General features: G+C 32.7%; 1 protein-coding gene across 1 annotated transcript; it reads left to right on the top strand.

Annotated features, from left to right (window-relative positions):
* Nucleotides 1-225: 225 nt before the first annotated feature.
* On the top strand, nucleotides 226-3604 carry LOC120259503 (photosystem I assembly factor PSA3, chloroplastic). The gene is made up of 3 exons (XM_039267118.1): nucleotides 226-638; nucleotides 2246-2410; nucleotides 3074-3604. The coding sequence occupies exons 1-3, from the start codon at nucleotides 306-308 to the stop codon at nucleotides 3404-3406; spliced, it is 831 nt and encodes a 276-aa protein (XP_039123052.1). The 5' UTR covers nucleotides 226-305; the 3' UTR covers nucleotides 3407-3604.
* The last annotated feature ends 15001 nt before the right edge of the window (nucleotides 3605-18605 follow it).

The following is an 18605-nucleotide window of genomic DNA, read 5'->3' as shown; positions in this document are numbered from 1 at the left end:
CTGAATAATTTTAGTTTTAGTAAAGAGAATTCAAGATTAAACCTCAAAGTCCATGCGGTTAATCTAATGGTGTTTGTGTATTTTTCATTGATTTTAAATTTATAAATGTACGTAGATGACACAAGCTCATATTTATATACGTTACATTCGCGTTGACAAAATTATAAAATTTTTTAGGGTGTGTTTGCAAAATTACATATATAATTTCTAGCGGTAATGTTACCGAGAGTGTTGCTATCTGACATTGGAGAAGGATAACGCCATGGCGATGCTGCACTGAGTGAGAACCTCACCACCGCCCTCGAATGGCGAGCATCACGGCCACCTCCGCCTCTTCCTTCCTGCAATCCACCAAGCTACGCCTTATATCCTCCAGCTCTTCCAAGACCTCCTCATGTCGCCCTGTTAGGTCTCGGATAGTCTGCTACATGGAGAGGGATCCCAACTCCGCAGCTAGCATCGCCGGAAAGGTCATCGGATCGCTCCCCTTGGTCGGACTCTTTGCCAGGATCTTCAACGACGAGGGCGGCATCGGCGGCGACATCATCGACTTCGCTGAGTTCCGCCGTCGCGTCGGCAAGAACTGCGGCATCAGCGATTCACGAGCCTTCTATGAGTTTCAGGATCGCCGTGGCCGGGTTCGTCTTTTTTCCTCTCTTTCTCTTCGAATTACTTCGTTTTTTCAGTGATTGAATCAATGAAATGGCGTCGCAAAGCAGCACTTCATTCCACCATTCTTGAAAGCCGTTGTCTTTTTATAAACATTGGTTTAGTTCCATTGAGATTAGGGTTTAGGAAGGAATCTGATTTACTTTCTTTTACTTGATAATTCATTGCATTGTGTAATAGTAGACTGTGCCAAGTGAATTTCTTTGTGCACAATCTCAGAAATGAAAGATAAAAAAATGGATACCTGGATTCAATTTCAAGTACTGTTGTAATTCAAGCATGCAGATAATGATCTTTTTATCAGATGAGGGGGTTTTGTAGAGTTGAAAATTTGGGAAATTCTAGGATATTCATTAGTAACCTTTTTGTACAGCTTCTTGTACTTTGGAATCCATATTCAAGTTTTGTTTGATAATTTATATGCACAGTTTGTTATCTTTTTTAAGATCAATGATACATTGTATTATTGAAAATTTGTAATAATAGAGTATGCATTATGAGTTTGAATGTGCTATTTCTTTTTGTGTGTATTTGGATTAAATGAAGATAAGAAGGTGGTGGGATGCCCAAAATCATAGACTAAGAAAAAAGAAAAAGAAAAAAGAAAAAATGACAGTCTAGAATCTGTGTTAATAGTACATGTGTACAAGTGGTAATCCTGTCCATGGTCAATGGGACATTGCATCATTGACACAATTTGAAGTAGTAGAATTCATAGTATTGATTTCCTTTTTAAGCTTCTTTTGTGTGTTTTTGGATTTAAGGAAGATAAAGGAAGTGGTGGTTTGCCTACAGAATTTAAAATAAAAAAGTTAGTCAGTTTGGAATCTACATTCAAGTATTGCATAATCTAAATAGTCGTACAACCGGTCAAAGAGCCAAATATTATAGCTTTTAAAATTTGGATGGGTATTTGTTATGGTGTCCTTTGTGCAATTTATTATTTGGATTAAGGGAATATAAATAAGGAGTTAGTTTGTTCACAACCTTAGAAATAAAATAAGTCTACGAATCCATGTTCAAGTATTGTATAAATTAGTGCATGCAAACAACTAAATATCTTGTCATTGATTGAAGAACTGAAAATTTGCAATAATGGACTATGTCTTATGAATTCCTTTGTCTTATGAAAATTTGCAATAATGGACTATGTCTTATGGATTACATGTAGATAGAGGAGGTAGCCACATTGTAGAATTGCCTATTTGAAATAGGAGAATGGGTGGTGAATTCCCTTGTGTGGCTTTACCAGGGTATGGTATGTTTGGATCAAGGGAAATAAAAAGAAGAAAGAAGAGGGGTTTTAAAAATAAAGGATAATATCAGACCATCTCCTCATTTGCAGCTTTATTCATTTCTCTTAGAGTGTCCAATGAACATTGTAACCTAGCTCTCTTAATCACTTGTTCATCTGTTACTAAGAATGCAGTGATTGTCGACAAATGGAAACTCAAGATGAGCATCAAAAACAACCAGCTTTTAAGTTTGTGATGATTTCCCAAATGTTAACATAAAAAAATGACCATCTTATGTTGTTTCTAGGGTAGTTGAATTGAGCTTTCTTCTTTTCTGTTAGGCAGGAGATCCGTTGTATGTTCTTCTCTGCTGTTGGTTAGCTGCCATTGGTGCTGGTCTATTGAAATCCGAAGAGATACTGGAAGGTGTGGCCAGGCTTCGAATTTCCAATGACATTGAATATGAAGAGCAGAACTTCCTCGCAATTATGAATGCCGCAAAACAGGTTATCGGTGTTCTTGCAATTGTTCACCGTTCTTATCATGGTTATGCCTGTGCTCTTGATGTTTTTAATATCAATATTATTTTGATCATAACAGAAACCTAGTTTTCTCTAAAATTTATCAATTAAAGTAGCTGCTTGTGCTGAGGGTGGCAGTTTTCTCCTCAATGGAAAATGACATTTAAAATTTATTGGTTTACATTCACTAAAGCTGATTAAATCTGCTGATTTTTGTTGTAGCTATTACCTTGCATACAACAAATCAAGTTAGTAACGCACAAGAAATCAGAGGCCCAACATGCAACTAACCCATGATAAAATCTTTTGAGAAATAAAACAATAGAGCAAAAGGGATGACTGGTGAACCAGTAGGAAATACAAGATCCACTTTGTTCTTTCAGCTTCCAATGACTAATTTATTTCACTGTGCCCTTTTTTTTTTTGCGTGTGTTTCTGCATCTCTGTTTGTTGTGGTTGTACTCTGGTCTGCTTCTGTAACTATGTCTCATCTGATAGACTGATATAAAATAGAGCAGAATTAAATATTTTCTTATATTTTTTATGTAAAATGAAAAAATAAGTGAATTTTTCTTTGCTTCATTTCAGCCTTTTCAATTACTCTCTTTTCACTGATTGTCGCTCAATACTTCCTACATTTTAATGCAGAGGCGAGCAAAGACCAAAGCTGCAACCCCAGAAGTTCCCATGAAGATTAGAGTAGAGAAAGCTCTTGATGCTATATATGTTTGTTGCTTTGGTAAAGATCCCATTGAAGACGAAGATGCGAGATTGCTCTGCAGCATGCTAAATGCTGTCTTTCCTTCAGTAGGAAAATCCGAGATTGACCGAATAGTCCGGACCACGGCAATGGAATTAGCTGAAGGCAAGAGGATAATTTATGTTGAGCCAAAGCCGTCATCGAAAGAAGCTCTAGAACGACAACTGAAGGACCTCCAGCAGTTGAAGGACCTGCAATTTCTGAAAGAGAAAGATGGTTGAAGTTGAAAGAAATCCTTCTTTCAAGGGCTTTCTTATGCATTTGTAGATGAGATGATGCATTTTATTGCTAGATTTTTTCCTTTTTGTTTGTTATGTAGATTATATCTCTTGATCAAATGTTGAACATAAGCCAGAATGTTATGAACAGAAGATCACATGATTGAAAATTGAAAATTGTTTATTTTTATTTTATTGTTATGATATTGAAAATTGTGCTCTTCCAACAACTGCTTCATTGGGTTGCAAATTGAAGATGTTCAAAATTATCCGTTTTATTTAATCAAAGAAAGAAGATCACAAAATTCAAACGTACTCAAATAGTTTGGAATAATTATTAATTCAAAAAATACTTCAAAATTTAATTACAAAAGATGAGTGTCCTGATTGATTGACCGATCGTCAATTTGTCCAAAGCATCCTTGTTATCAATTGATGAACTGGCAAAATTGAATCTTTATATATTGAATTTTAAAGTCTCGAAAAAATGTGTCATTATGAGGAGAAGTAATTTCCCACCCTTTTGAAAAGGTTTTGGAAGAGAAGACTTCTATCTGTACGAGTCAATCTAATTCATTTTAAATGAAAGCGAAAAGCACCGTTTACATTAACGGTGTGCACATAGGTCAGAAAATCAAAATTTAAATAGTAAATACACACTAATAACTGATGACCCATTATTATTACTGTATCTAGTTAAATTTAAACTTAAGACTTCTTACTTATCTCACATTTATTTACATTTATTTTTCGAATTGAGTCAATACCACTGGTCTATAAACCATTTTAGTCATATTCTTTGGATTCAAATCATATCATAATATGTTAACTATCAAACTATTCTATATAATTTGTTTAAAAATAATCGAATCTATACTTTTTGCAATTTTTAATGTTTAAAAATTTACAAGTATGAAAATTTAAACCATGATTGGATGGTGATATTAAACACTTGTAATTTGAGTGTGTAACTCATGTTTCAAATATAATAAAATTTACCCCCTCTTCTTGGGCTATATACATATAGAAAAATGAATTAAATTAGGTAGGATTACAATTTTGCTAAATAGGTAATGGCGCATGCTTCCTTTGTAATATTTTAACTATTAAACTATTCTATACTAACTACTAATTATTTTTAATCCCAACTTCTTAACCATTAAACTATTCTAGGCTCATACCCATTAATAAAATTTTCTCAAATTATAAATAATAAAATAAATAAAAGAGATAAAGAAATATTTTAAAAACAATAAGACAGAGAATACGTCCCCAAACAAAAAGAAAATAATAATAATAAGAGTAAAACAAAATGAAGGGTACATTGAGACACTTTTGAGAGTATAACAATTAATATATTGATTTAATGGCGACAATAATTACAGAAAAGAAAAATGAGAAGGAATTCTCACGCACACACAATTTTCGTTTCTTACTATAAAAAATTAAAATATTAATTTGATTATAATCACAGAAAAAAAATGTGAAAGAATTCTCACACACACAATTAATTTTGGTTTCGTATTATAAAAATTAAAATATTGATTTGATGTGAGAAAATTATAGATAAAAAAAGTTATTAATTAATCAATACAAAATATCAAGAGGAATTTTCTAATCAATCTAGGACGGTGTAGGGCTAGTAATGGGGCGGGATGGGGAGGGGTCTCCCCGTCCCCGACCCCGTCCCCGCGAGAGTCGGGGACAGGGAATCCCATCCCCGCGGGGATCTGTCCCTGCGGGGATCCCCATATACCTATAAGGTTTGTTTAATTTTTTTTAAAAAAAATCTAATACTAATACACACTAACACACATGATAAACATAAAAATCATTCAAAATAAAGCTCAACAAACCAACAAAACAAAATTTACAAAAACAAAATACTACAAATGTTTAAACAAAACGAAATTTAATGAGATAATTTATAAAAATGGCAAAATTGTAAATAATTTAAATTACAAATTTATATATATATATATAGTTTAAACCTCCGTATAGTCCCTGTACTTTTCAAAAAGTTACCTTTTAGTCCCTCTACTATTTTCGGTGCCTTTATAGTCCCTTTACTTGTTAAAATGTGACTTTTAAATCCAGACGAAAACGGACGTCCAGTTTGCCATCTAAAACGGCTGATGTGGCCTACACGTGGCTTTGTTTTATACAAATTTAATTGATGCCATCTGACGTGGCTTTTTATAATAGATTAAAGATTAAAAAATTGGAAAAGTAATATTCATATATGTTATCGGATCCTCAATCCTGGATCCGAAACTTAAAAAATAAAACCCTTCTTCTTCCCGAGCCCTATCCTCTCACTCATCTTCGACGATCCTCCGGCTATCTCAACCTCCATCTTCCCACCCAAGCCGACGATCCTCCAGCTATCTCAACCTCCATCTCCCCCTCCCACACCGACGTCGTCAGCGGATCCTCACCCTGGATCCTGGATCCTTAACATTTACCCCCCTTTTTCTTCACTAGCACTGCCCTCCTAGCAATCTCCGACATTCCTCTGGCTATCTCACCCTCCATATCCCATTCCCACACCGATGTCGTCAGCCGAGCGACCTCATCCTGCTGGATATTAGTTCAGGCCCCCGTCTGACATCCTCAACCCTATCATTGAAGTCAATCTTCTTCATCCTCACGGTAAGTTCTTGCTTATGCTTTAATAGGTTTAATACAACTAAATTAGCGTTGTTGTGAGTGGGAGTAATGTTGTGATGTGTGGAATTAGATGATAGAGATTCATTTTGGATCTGCCCTAATCTATTTGTTCCACTCAATCTTGATGAATAGATAGTTTAAGGGGATTCAATTGTTTAATTGTTTCATTCTTTAAGAGTTCCCATTCCAATCCTTCCACTACAATCATGTTGATTGTGTGCATGTGTTTGTAAATCTCTAATCCTTGCATGTTGTGTGAATGAATAGATGGTTTAAGATGTGGCATATTAATTTTCTTCTTGCCATTTATCCTTACTAGTGGCTTATGTTTTCAGTTGGGGAGATTCTTTGAGGGATTCAGGGTACTGTCTTCTTTATCAGGCCTAAGGTAAGACACGCTTTGAAGTCATGCTATTGGGAAATTTTTATTGAATTGGTCAATTGAGTGCCTTGCCTTCACAATTATGAAGGGATAGAAGCTTCATATATTTTTTTTAAATATTCATATGTTTAAAAACTCATATGTTTAAAAACTTAAACTAAGTTGTCTTGTTATGATCCTCAACTAAAACTAAATTCAATATTATTTTAGAATGCCATATAACCCTCAATTATTTTTGGTTTTATGAAATCCTAAAAGTGATGTTATGCAATACTTATGTGATGCTTTATCTATATGTGGAGTTAGTTGAAGTTATGGAATTAGATAAAGAGATGGGCAATGAAGGAGGTGTGGAAAAACAATGAAGATGATGTGCATGATAGTATTAAAGGAGGTGTGGAATTAGATAGCATGCGAGGACAATGTGGAGTGTTCATTTGACTTAGGAGATATCCAAGACAATGTGGATAATGTTGTTGAACTAGAAGATGTCGTAAGACTGGTGCCACCGTCGAGGTTAGAGAATGTGCAGGGAGGGTGATACTAGTACTAGTAGTGAAAAATGGGCTGCTCGGATGGAGAAAAAACTGATGATGAGGAGAGATTGGTAGATGCCCAATTTGACTGTGACAATTTAGATGAGGATGAGGAAAGGAATCAAAGTAGTGAAAATGTCACCAAATATGTCAAGATGAAAAGAACACTATAAGAGAGAGTTGATGATGAGTGAGGGTGGAGATGATGACTGGGTAAGATCTGCCACACCTACAACAAATAAAGAAAAAGAGTTTGATCCTACTTGGAAAATTTTCGGGTATAATGATGAGTATTTTGAGTCGATGACCCTCGAGAGTTATGAAGATACAAGTGCAGGGATCCGAGGCGGGATGATGCAAGAAGATATCAATCCAATAGGAAAAAGGTATAATCCTAATCTTCCAATGGTCGAATTTCGCTTGAACCCCGAGTTTTACATATTTGAAACAATTCAAGAATGAGTTGGTTGAGTTCTCCACAAGGAAAGGGTTTGAATTTAAATATGTGAAGAATGATTCGATGCAAAGGTTTGAGGGCAAAATGCAAGTCGGAAGGTTGTAAATGGTTAATTTTATGTTCTTGGTGCAGATGGGAAGAAAGAATTTGTTGTGAAACACTATGTTGCGTAACACACATGCCTATTGAAAACTACTAGAAACAAAAAGAGTGACGACTCATATTATTGCTAAAAAGATTTGGTGACATAATAAGTGGGTTTCCATTCATCAAGACAAGCCAATTGAAGGCTAATCGGGTCGGGAGAGAGCTAGGGGTCTTTGTAACTAATAAAGTGATAAGAAATGCCGGAGGGTTGGTCATTAAAAATTGAAAAATCAATTTAGGGAAGACTTCAAAAATATTGAACAATTATGCATTGGAGCTAAAAAAATACAAATAGAGGTAGACATCGTGACAATTGTTTCCGAAAGGAAAAAATCGAATGAGTGTCCCTGTATTTTAGAAAATGTACATTTGCATAGTCGCTATCGTGGGATGGGTTTTTACTGGGTCGAGGAGATTGATAGGACTTGATGGATGTTTTTTTGAAGGGATTGTTAAAAAGGCCAGCTTGTTTGTCAGTAGCTTGGAAGAGATGGAAACAACCAAATGTTTCCTATAGCATGGGCAATAGTGGAGAAAGAAACAACGGAGAGTCAGTCATGGTTTATTGAGCACCTTAAGAATGATCTTTGTATGGGAGAAGGGCTTGGATGGTCTTTTGGTTAGCTGACATGCGTAAGGTTTGTATTAAATCCACTTTAATATTATAGTTGTCAACATAACTTAACTTAATTTAATTTTGTCATCACTTTTTCTTCTAGGGTCTCATTCATGCAGTGAATGAGCTTCTACCCTTTATTGAGCATAGAATGTGTGCTAGACACATTTATGCAAGATGGGGAAGAAGTTCCAAAGTAAAGAACCCGCAAATGCACTTTTGATGATCGCCAGGCAACCAATCAGCCTGATGTGGATAAACAACTTCAAATGATGAGGAATTTGAATGGGGGAGAAATGGCTGTGAGTGAATTATTGGAGAAATGGCCAATTAAAGGTTGGTGCCAAGCTTACTTCAATGATATGGTGAAATGTGAAGTTGTAGATAACAATATGTGCGTAGACTTTCAATGGGGTTCTTCTTGAAGCCGAAGCAAAGTCAATAATTTCTTTACTTGAAGACATAAGACACTATATTATGAACATGATAGTCAGTAAGAGATCTTATGCTATGAAATGGAAATTTGAGTGTGGACCTAACATACTTAGCAAACTTGAAAAGGAAAAGTTGTAGAGTGGAAAATCGCAGGTTGACTGGAATGGAGGAGCATGTCATGAGGTGTATTATGATGACCCTGTACAGCATGTAAGGCAGGGGTTTGTTGTTAAGCTTGCAAGCCATACATGTAGCTGTGGAAAATGGGATAAAAGTGGCATGCCATGCCAGCATGCCATTGCAGTAGCTCTTTTTGTAAGCGCACTCCAATTAATTATTTTGTCTCGAGTGGTTTAACAAAGACACATATTTAACTCGCATATCGCTTTAATGTTAAAACCATTGAGAGGTAGACACTCGACCTACAAGTGAAAAAGGAGCATTGCTGCCACCAATTACTAGGAGAATGCCTGGTAGACCTGCCAAAAAGAGAAGAAGAGAACCATTAGAAGGGAAGAAGAAAAACACTATGAAAATTTCTAGGGTTGGTAGGAGTATGAGGTGCAAGATATGTCATGCTGAAGGCCACAATAGGGCGTGTCGCCCAAGAAAATGTCAAGATCTTGTTCTGTACTTGCTTACTAATTGTTTAGGTTTTTATGATTAAATTTTTCTTTTGTGCTCATGTAGGTGGCATCTGATGGCACACTTCCTGAATCAACACCATCGTGTGATGCAGAGCCATCAATAAGGCAAAGCAGGTCCATGACAAGAAAGGGCAAAAGGACAGATGCTGCACCAATAAGGAAAAAAGGGACAACCATTGCTCTTCAAGGGAAATTAAATATCTTTAGAGTAAGTGACACTTCTCATTTTCTTGTTTGTCTTGTGTTAATAAAATATTGCAAAGCTTGATTAACTTCCTTGTTTGGTGAAATATATATGGTTTAAGGGAGGTCATAGTGGTGGAGTTATAGTTGGGAGGGAAGTACCACATGGTTCATCCTTCATTACTGCTTCTGAGCTGATGGTAATAGAATTGTCCATTATTTCCACTTAATTACCAATTATGAAAAGTTCTACATTTACTAACTTTTGCTCTTTGGTTTGTAATTAGTAGGCAAGGAGAGATTGGAGGGCAACTGAACAGAGTACACATATTGAAGTTCAAGTTCTATACCAATTGAGCAAATGGAGTTGTCAACACAACAAAGCTATGCAGAACAAGCAAGCAAAAGACATGATCCTCACCAGTGATCTACTTTGCAGTGATTTGTGTTTGGAATTTTGTTTGTTTGTTTTTTTTAATGGATCGTGTCATTCAATACTGTTTGCTGTGTAATTTTGATATTGTTTAACACAGCTATTGTGTTTGGATGTCACTTGGCTTTTGCCAATTTTTTGGAGTTTGAAATGTATGCAGAATGATATATGCAGACCTGCTGATATAATACATCAATGAGATTTTTGACTTCTGTTCCTTCTTTTTATTTTTGGGAAATGTTTTGATGTTGTATTATAATTGTTATAATTGAATATGTAAGTTGTATTACATCAAGTTAGTCTACACAAGTGTATTTCATCAAAAATTTTGGATTGGATTGTAATTGAATAAAATAAATATTGGATTACATCAAATTAGTCTTGTATACAATTGTAATAAATTAATAAAACTGGACATATGTGCAGGTCAATACAATGAATGTTGGATTATATTAGATTATTCTTCATTACATCAAGTTAATAAAATTGGACACAACCAAACGGGGCCTAAAATAATTTCCACTAGGATTCGTACGCCCTCAGCGACGACGTCCCGTGTGGAAGGGGAGATGGAGGTTGAGATAGCTGGAGGATCGTCGGCTTGGGTGGGAAGATGGAGGTTGAGATAGCCGGAGGATCGTCGAAGATGAGTGAGAGGATAGGGCTCGGGAAGAAGAAGGGTTTTATTTTTTTAAGTTTTGGATCCGTGATTGAGGATCCGATAACATATATGAATATTACTTTTTCCAATTTTTAATCTTTAATCTATTATAAAAAGCCACGCCGGATGGCATCAATTAAATTTGTATAAAACAAAAGTCCACGTAGGCCACATCGACCGCTTTTAGACTACAGAACCGGACGTCCGTCTTTCATCTGATTTAAAAAGTCACATTTTAACAAGTAAAGGGACTATAAAGGCACCGAAAATAGTAGATGGACTAAAAGGTAACTTTTCAAAAAGTACAGGGACTGTACGGAGGTTTAAACCTATTATTTTTAACCGTGACGGGAGCTGGGCAGGGGATAGCAATCCCGTCCCCCGCCCATTTAACAAACGGGGACGGCTGGCCCTCAGCCCCCGCCCCCATGGGGAGAATAAACCGGGGAATCCCCGTTCCCGTCGGGTCCGATCCCCGCGATCGGGGATTTTCCGCCCCGTTACCATCTCTAGGACGGTGTCTGAATCCTTGTCTCTAATTAGTAAAATAATAGATGAGAAGCTTGCTGTCTCTTCCATTTAAACATATATAAATTTATCATAACATTAGGTGGCTACTAGTACTAGCGTTAGACCTTTATATCTCTTCCATTTCATGAATTTCATGAAATTCAAGCCTATATATATGTAAAAATTAAGAACATACAATTTTTTTTTGAAAATAAATAAATCATGATTATTAAAAGAAAAAAAAAACTAGAATAATAATAAATAGAAAACTACAGATAAATTAAGAACTAACATATATGAGTTCCCTAAGCGTGGGCAATTTAACTTGCATGAAAAATTTGGAAACACTGCCAATAGTGATATGAAACAAATAAAATACATAACAAAAACTATCCTGGGATTGATTAATTAGGAGCAGGCGGTTCTTCAGCTCGCTAAATCATTTAATCTTGTTTAAACTTACTTGCATGCATGTTAACTCTCATTGAATAGATGGTAATAATAATAATAATAATAATAATAATAATAATAATAATAATTTTTGATTCTAAATAATAGATCCATGGACAATATATTACGCTCTAAAAACTCTAGACTATTTTATTTTGGTTAGATATCTAATTAATAGTTTTGTCACAAAGCGTTGACTATTAAATAAATGACTAAATTGCATGTAAATAGACGGCACACTGAAGCTATAATATAATTTAAAAATAAATTAAAATCCAAACTTTTACGGGTGAGTTAATGATATATATAGTACGCGATATCTATGAATGTTTTTATCAACCATTGGATTCTAATTTAACATTTGTCCAGTATTGATTTAACAGTATTATTGTGCTTATGAGTGAAAAATAAAGATACACAATATTTTGATTTAAACAGTAATTTGTAATTGTAATAGTAACTTAATTAATAACAATTATAACAAATTTTATAAAAACCAAAACTCAGAATTTACCCATTCTGTGTCTATCTCAATGACTTCCACAGTTGATATATATATTATAACAATTTTGTTTCTACATAAATTAAGTAATACGTAAATCTAATGAATAGTGCATGCATTCACTTGAGACATGCACGTGTACGAGTAGAGGTGTGAGGGCAAATGTCTTCTATATATAATATTAATATAGTGTTGATTTCACACAACATGGTGCCTAATGATTTTTAAAATTTAAAATTTAAATATTTAAAGTAATTTTTATTTATTGTTTTGTCATCATTTTAGATTTATTAATTAATTTATTATCCAGTAATTTATAACTATTTTAGTTTTATTTATTATTTTGTCCTTAGTTTAGATCTCTATAAATATTGTTTTTAGGATTTTGTGGAAAAATCGATAAATTAAAAATTTTATGTTTTTGTTTGCTCTATTTTGAGTGAGTTTTTCTATTTTAGAATTCACGGATCCATTGCGTCCAAGTGGTATCGAGCAAGAATGTCAACCGGTGGAGATGATGGTTTTTCGTGACGGTGATCGGAGAGGCTAGAGCCCTCTGGGGGACGAAAGCATTGCAACGATTGGAGCGACCTTTGGAGCAATGGATGGATCTCAGATTCGGCATTTTTGATGAGCGCTTTGTGAAGAAATTGTAGATCGATCGGATGCTCTACAAATTGATGCACACAAGAGGCGGACCTTATCTCGAGATAGAGAACATGGCCCTAAAGGCGGAGTTAATGCAACAAGAGCGAGGTTGGAGGAACCATAATAAAGCTGAAGAGTCCACATAAGAGTTTGAAGATCGTAGCAATAAAAACAACAACCAATACAGAAGGAACAAGACACAGCTGATTGTGAGGAAATATCAAGAAGGGAAAGATAAAGAAATCAAGAAAGCGTGAATATCCCCATCACGAAACCTACTCGTAGGGGAAGTGTTTTTATGTGATCAACCCGATACAAATCAAATGAATGTCCCTTCCGGTGAACATTATAGGGAAGAATAAAAATTATTTGTGAGCGGATGGAGATGAGGAAGATGAATATGGAAAGCGATATGAGAGGCAAATTTATCTTATAAGGCGGATAATATCAACTCCCAAAACATGAAGAGAAGATACAAAAGCCGTCGATTGCTTAGAAAAATAAGGTGTTCAGTTTCTAATACTAATGATGGTTGTGAAAATATAATTAGAGAAGCTTCTAAAACTGAGGAAAAAGATAAAAGGTTGATTGGAAGAGTGTTGACGAAAGAAGAATAATGAGAAGGATTTTCTAAGTTTCACAACAAATCGAAACTAAGGGTGTGGTTGTTTTCGAAGAAGAAGAGGAAGAAAGCTACTAAATGGGAAGAATCCAAGAACAAGAAATTTAAATATTGGAATGGGGATGGTTTTATTTGAAATATTCAATTACAAACTTAATTGCCCAGATTAAAACTGAAAGTCTGAGTTTCTCGAGAGTGAGGGTAAATGATGCAGCATGGTGCCTAATAATTTTAGGATTTTAAATTTAAATATTCAAAATAGTTTTATTTAGTATTTTGTTATTATCTTAGATTTATTAGTTTGTTTATTATCCAGTAATTTATAACTATTATAGTTTTATTTACTATTTTGTCTGTAGTTTAGGTCTCTATAAATATTGTTTTAGGGTTTTGTGGAAGGGGATCGATGAATTGAAATTTTTATGTTTTTATTTGCTTTATTTTGAGTGAATTCTTTGATTAGAACTGCGTATCTGTGTCATGAATTCAATATTTTATTTATTTATTTATTTATTTTGAGTCATTTACACCCTAAACAATAAAATTTATAATATTAATTGATTAAAAAAATCCATTTGTTACCTTTTCACTAAAATGAAAAAAATTTGTTGTGCATTATAGACTTTCCTGGTTCTTAATTTTAAGAAATATTTTGAATTATTTTGAAAATATTTTCTATTTTTAAATATTTAATATTAAAAAAAAAAGATAAACCAACAAAATAACAAATCAACAAAAGTGGATTTGTTATGTGTTGTTTTTTTCATGATGGGAAGCATGATTTGTTTTATTAATTTAAAAAGGAGTTATTAATGTTGATTTTTATTTGATAAGACTTATTAATCCATCTGGAGATTTGAAGTATCAAATTGTGAAAGAGCCTTTAAATATATCTAGATGGAAAGATAATTGAATTGCAACAAATCTATGTTTCATATACATTGATATTTGCTAATGCTATATTTTCTTCCTAACTTTGTCTATCTTTTCAAATTTACAAAAAATCCGTACAATAATTAATTTTCGTACAATTATTTTCTCCATATTTGAATTCATGTTATGTTTATTCAAAAATATATATTCATGTTATGAGAGAAATGAAGAGGATTTAGTTTAAGAGTAATTATATGTTTGCAATAATCTCTATCTAGAAGGTAACATCAGTAAAAATAAATTTAAACACTACAATATAAAGGATGCGAATTATCTTTATATACCTTTTACTTTGAAAGATATTATAATATAATTGATGAAATATCAATTTATTATTTATGTGATGATTTTTAAATATGATTTAAGGTTAATTTTTAAAGAGATTGAATATTTGAGATAACACATTAGTCTGCAGTAGCATTGATCTATTTGAATAGTTAAAAGATATTATCTTTATTTAGTTTTTATGCATACATAGTGACCAAAAAGTAGAATTTGTATGATGTACAAGACATGAAAAGATATTTTTATCAAAAATACAACTTTCCAAAAAGACATATATGTTAATCATTATTATTTTAAATAATATTTTTATTGCAATAATATATATATATATATATATATATATATATCTTAGTGTAAAGGGGCCCACACTCATGCTGCAGGGCTGCAATGTATTTTGCTTTTAAAAATAATATACATTATAAATATTTGAAGTCTCTTTAATAGTAATAAGATCAAGAAAAACATAGTTATGGACTTATTACTCATTTTGGTTTTCTTCTAAAATATATAATTAGTCCCTATTTTCTTTAGAAACACATATACATATACTAATTTATATTCAAATACATTTTTATAAATCATCCAGTTTAATTGAATAATTTTGTTTAAAATCAAATTTGGAAGGGGAAACTTTTAAATTTATGAATAAAGCCAAATTTACATGATCATTCCAACTCGAGAAAATTTTTATAAATCAGAGGCTGCATGCAATTAAAAATGAAGAATAAAATATTAAAAAAATCTAAACCATTGAATTTTGTGTAATATTTCAATAATTCAATTGTATTAACTAATTGCTTGGTTTAATGTAAGATATATTTAATAATCAAATTAAAAACCTTTTAAAATCAAGAACTGAAAAGCAAAATATCAATAGATGAAAAATAGATCGTATATTCTCATCAACAAAAGATTTTTAGAGGGGAGATATTTGGACATACATTTAAGAATTGCATTCACTATGAGTATAAAACGTTTGGTTTCTTTCACATTTGATAACTTGTTTCCAAACATAAGGCTTTTCCTTTAAGTTTGCTTAGCGGATCCTACACCCATGTGAAAGAATGTGGAGCAAATGTGTGTCCCATCCAAGTAGCATTAAATATATGGCTCTATAATTAATCCCAGGTTTTTGTGTTTTAACCCCACTTTGGCTTCATATGCTGGGACTATACCTATATATATGATAGTTAAGATCTATTAGTAACTATAACATTAACACTGGAATTCTATCATTTTACTAATACTTATCTTTTAAATTTAAAATGTATGAACCCATGAAGTAAAATACATATTTGAATCAATTAACCATTTATTTAATCAATGTTTGTTTCAAGTTAAAAAATTAAAAAAAAACACTTTTTTATTATTTGAAAACTAAATTCAATATATAATTTCTCAATATAACAAAAAAAAAAAACTAAAATTACAGCAATAAAATCAATTTTTCATCAAAGTTTGTCAAGGAGGACACAATCTCATTCACATTAAAAGAGAAAAATCACAATTTATTTTTATCCCAATACTAAATTAATATATTTCTTTTTCTTAATATCACAAAGACAACTCAAAATCGAAGCACTTCTTTAATTTCCTTCTTTTTCAAAAAATCTAAAAATTATTAGAGCTACGTCGAAGATGAAATGAAGCTTATCATTGTCACTCGCTTAAAGAATGTCTCTTCCCCAAAAATTATTGTTATCTATTCCAACTCCACGAGCTCATCATATTTTTATGTTTATCTCTTTATTAATATATAATCATAATTATATTACATAATAATAATTGGTAGATATATATATATATATATATATATATATATATATATATATTCATAGCAACAATAAGCAATCTTCCTATATACACTAAGAGTAGTTTGGTTAAAAATGATAAAGACGATAACATATGATGGCATATCATATCCTGCCGTTGTCCTTTGTTTGATGTGCCAAAAGGATATGATAGTCTTATCTTGTTGGCCCATTTTATCATGTCGGCCACATGATAATGAATCCTATGGGGGAGTCATGATAGAAACAGGTAGGATATGATAGAAAAATAAATTTACTTTTTTGCCCTATTATTTGGTTTGTCTCCCTTATCAAGTGTTTCATTATATCTCTTCTTTTGATCTTTTAAACACGATGCTTGGGACAAGAAACTTGTCAATAACTACATAGAACACTAATTTCACTATTTTCAATAGAATTTTACAAATTTAGAGTGGTTAAAAAGTTTCTCCATCAATCTTCGTGCTTGAGTAGATTATTTTTTGTCTATTTTTTTTAATCATATCTTATTTTTAGTTTCTCTAGTCGATGATCAAATCGATTTTGATGTGATCTATTTATTTTCTATTAATGAGTTTGTTACTCTACCTTTATGTCATATTGATGACTTTGTGTATGATTTTCCCCAAGAGTATTAATTATAATTTTTGCAAGTTGGTGATATTGCAATTTATATATTCGTAGACATTATTTATAGGTTATTTATTTTTTAAAAATTTAAAAAAATATACCGATAAGTAAATCATTAAGAAAAAAAAAATTCAAAAAAAGTCTATTTTAAAAAAATATATATATAACTATATTATAAATGACAATTTTGTCTATTTACATACCATTCATATATATCTTGTCAATATCCTCGGAGAAGATATGCGCTTATCATGTCCATATTTTTTCCTACCCCTATCCAGTCCTCATATGATATCCATTCATATCCTATCATGTCCACCAAACGGGCCCTAAAGTAGTTTATATTTTATAATCTATATACAATTCTGATTGGGATAAGTGCTAATAATTTAATGAATTTTGATAATTCAAATCTAAATTCGGTAAAAAGTTTTTTTAAATTAAAATATTTTCTCTAAAATTAAATCAATTCATCACTAAACAGTAAAATCAACAAAAACAGAGATTATTATATGGTACTATTTTAATAGCATCATGTGATCTCATTCTCAAAAGAGAAACATCACAATATGCAAAGACTAAATTCAAAAAATTCTTTCTCCCTTTAACAAATGAAGCTTGTTATTACATCTGGAAAATGTTTTTCCCTAAATTCATAATCTATTCAAATTTTGCGAGTTCATCATGTTTTTTAATGAAAATAAATAAATTTTAAAAAATCTATAAAATTGTCGAATAATTTGGAGAGAACGAAGGGCATATTATCGGCTTAGAGAGGTCGCCAGATCGAGGCCGAAAAAATTATAGTTGTCCAAGGCGATGATTACAGATATGAACAAACATAAATCATAAATTATTACAAATAATATATTTTTTTATAAATAATAAATAAAAATAAACAACTTAATCATTAATAGTTTCATTTAATACTATTTAATATATTATTATTAATTATTAATAATAATCCAATGCTTTTTCCTACTTAAGAGGAAGTAGATCGGAGCGAGAGGGGTTTGCGATCCAACTTGTTCTCCAAAGTAGGATGAGGAAGATTGGAGCAGGAGGGAATGCAGTATCTGGCGGACTGCATTCCTAACGTTTAATGAGAAGCCACCATAGCTATAGTCGTTGAAGAAGCTCGACATGGAGGCGAAGGACCTCCGTCACAACAATGCCTACACTGCCTTCATCATCATCATCATCATCAGCCCGACGGATCAATGGTTTTAAATTTACATGAAAGGAACAGGGGAAAACAAATTTGGGGAAAAAACATGCTTACTTTGATCGGACGATTGGGAGAGCTCCCGACCAAATGAGTCGCCCAGGTGATCCGTAGGGCAATCCTTTTTGGTGGCATGCAACCGCTTGGATTGATGAAAACGAAAATGGTCCGGAAGAGGTTTATGATGGAGTGTTCTGAACTAGGGTTTGAGATTATCGTAATGATTTGAGTGGGAGTGAAATTATTCGTTGGTTTGCTGGGAAATTATTTGGGTGGTGGAACTTGTATCTCTCAGTAATTTATGATTGATTTTTGTGATGTGATATATAAACTGATTAAGACTTACTGTTAGTGCAACCGCACTATTATTGGCATGATTTGACACATAGTCAAGATGACGTGGCAATCTATGTGACATGGCAAAATTGATGACATGGAGA

Source organism: Dioscorea cayenensis, chromosome 4, assembly GCF_009730915.1.
Source record: "Dioscorea cayenensis subsp. rotundata cultivar TDr96_F1 chromosome 4, TDr96_F1_v2_PseudoChromosome.rev07_lg8_w22 25.fasta, whole genome shotgun sequence".
In the NCBI taxonomy this organism is placed as follows: Eukaryota; Viridiplantae; Streptophyta; class Magnoliopsida; order Dioscoreales; family Dioscoreaceae; genus Dioscorea; species Dioscorea cayenensis.
The sequence above is the reverse complement of the archived record's forward strand: the minus strand, read 5'-3'. Positions and strand labels throughout refer to the sequence as shown.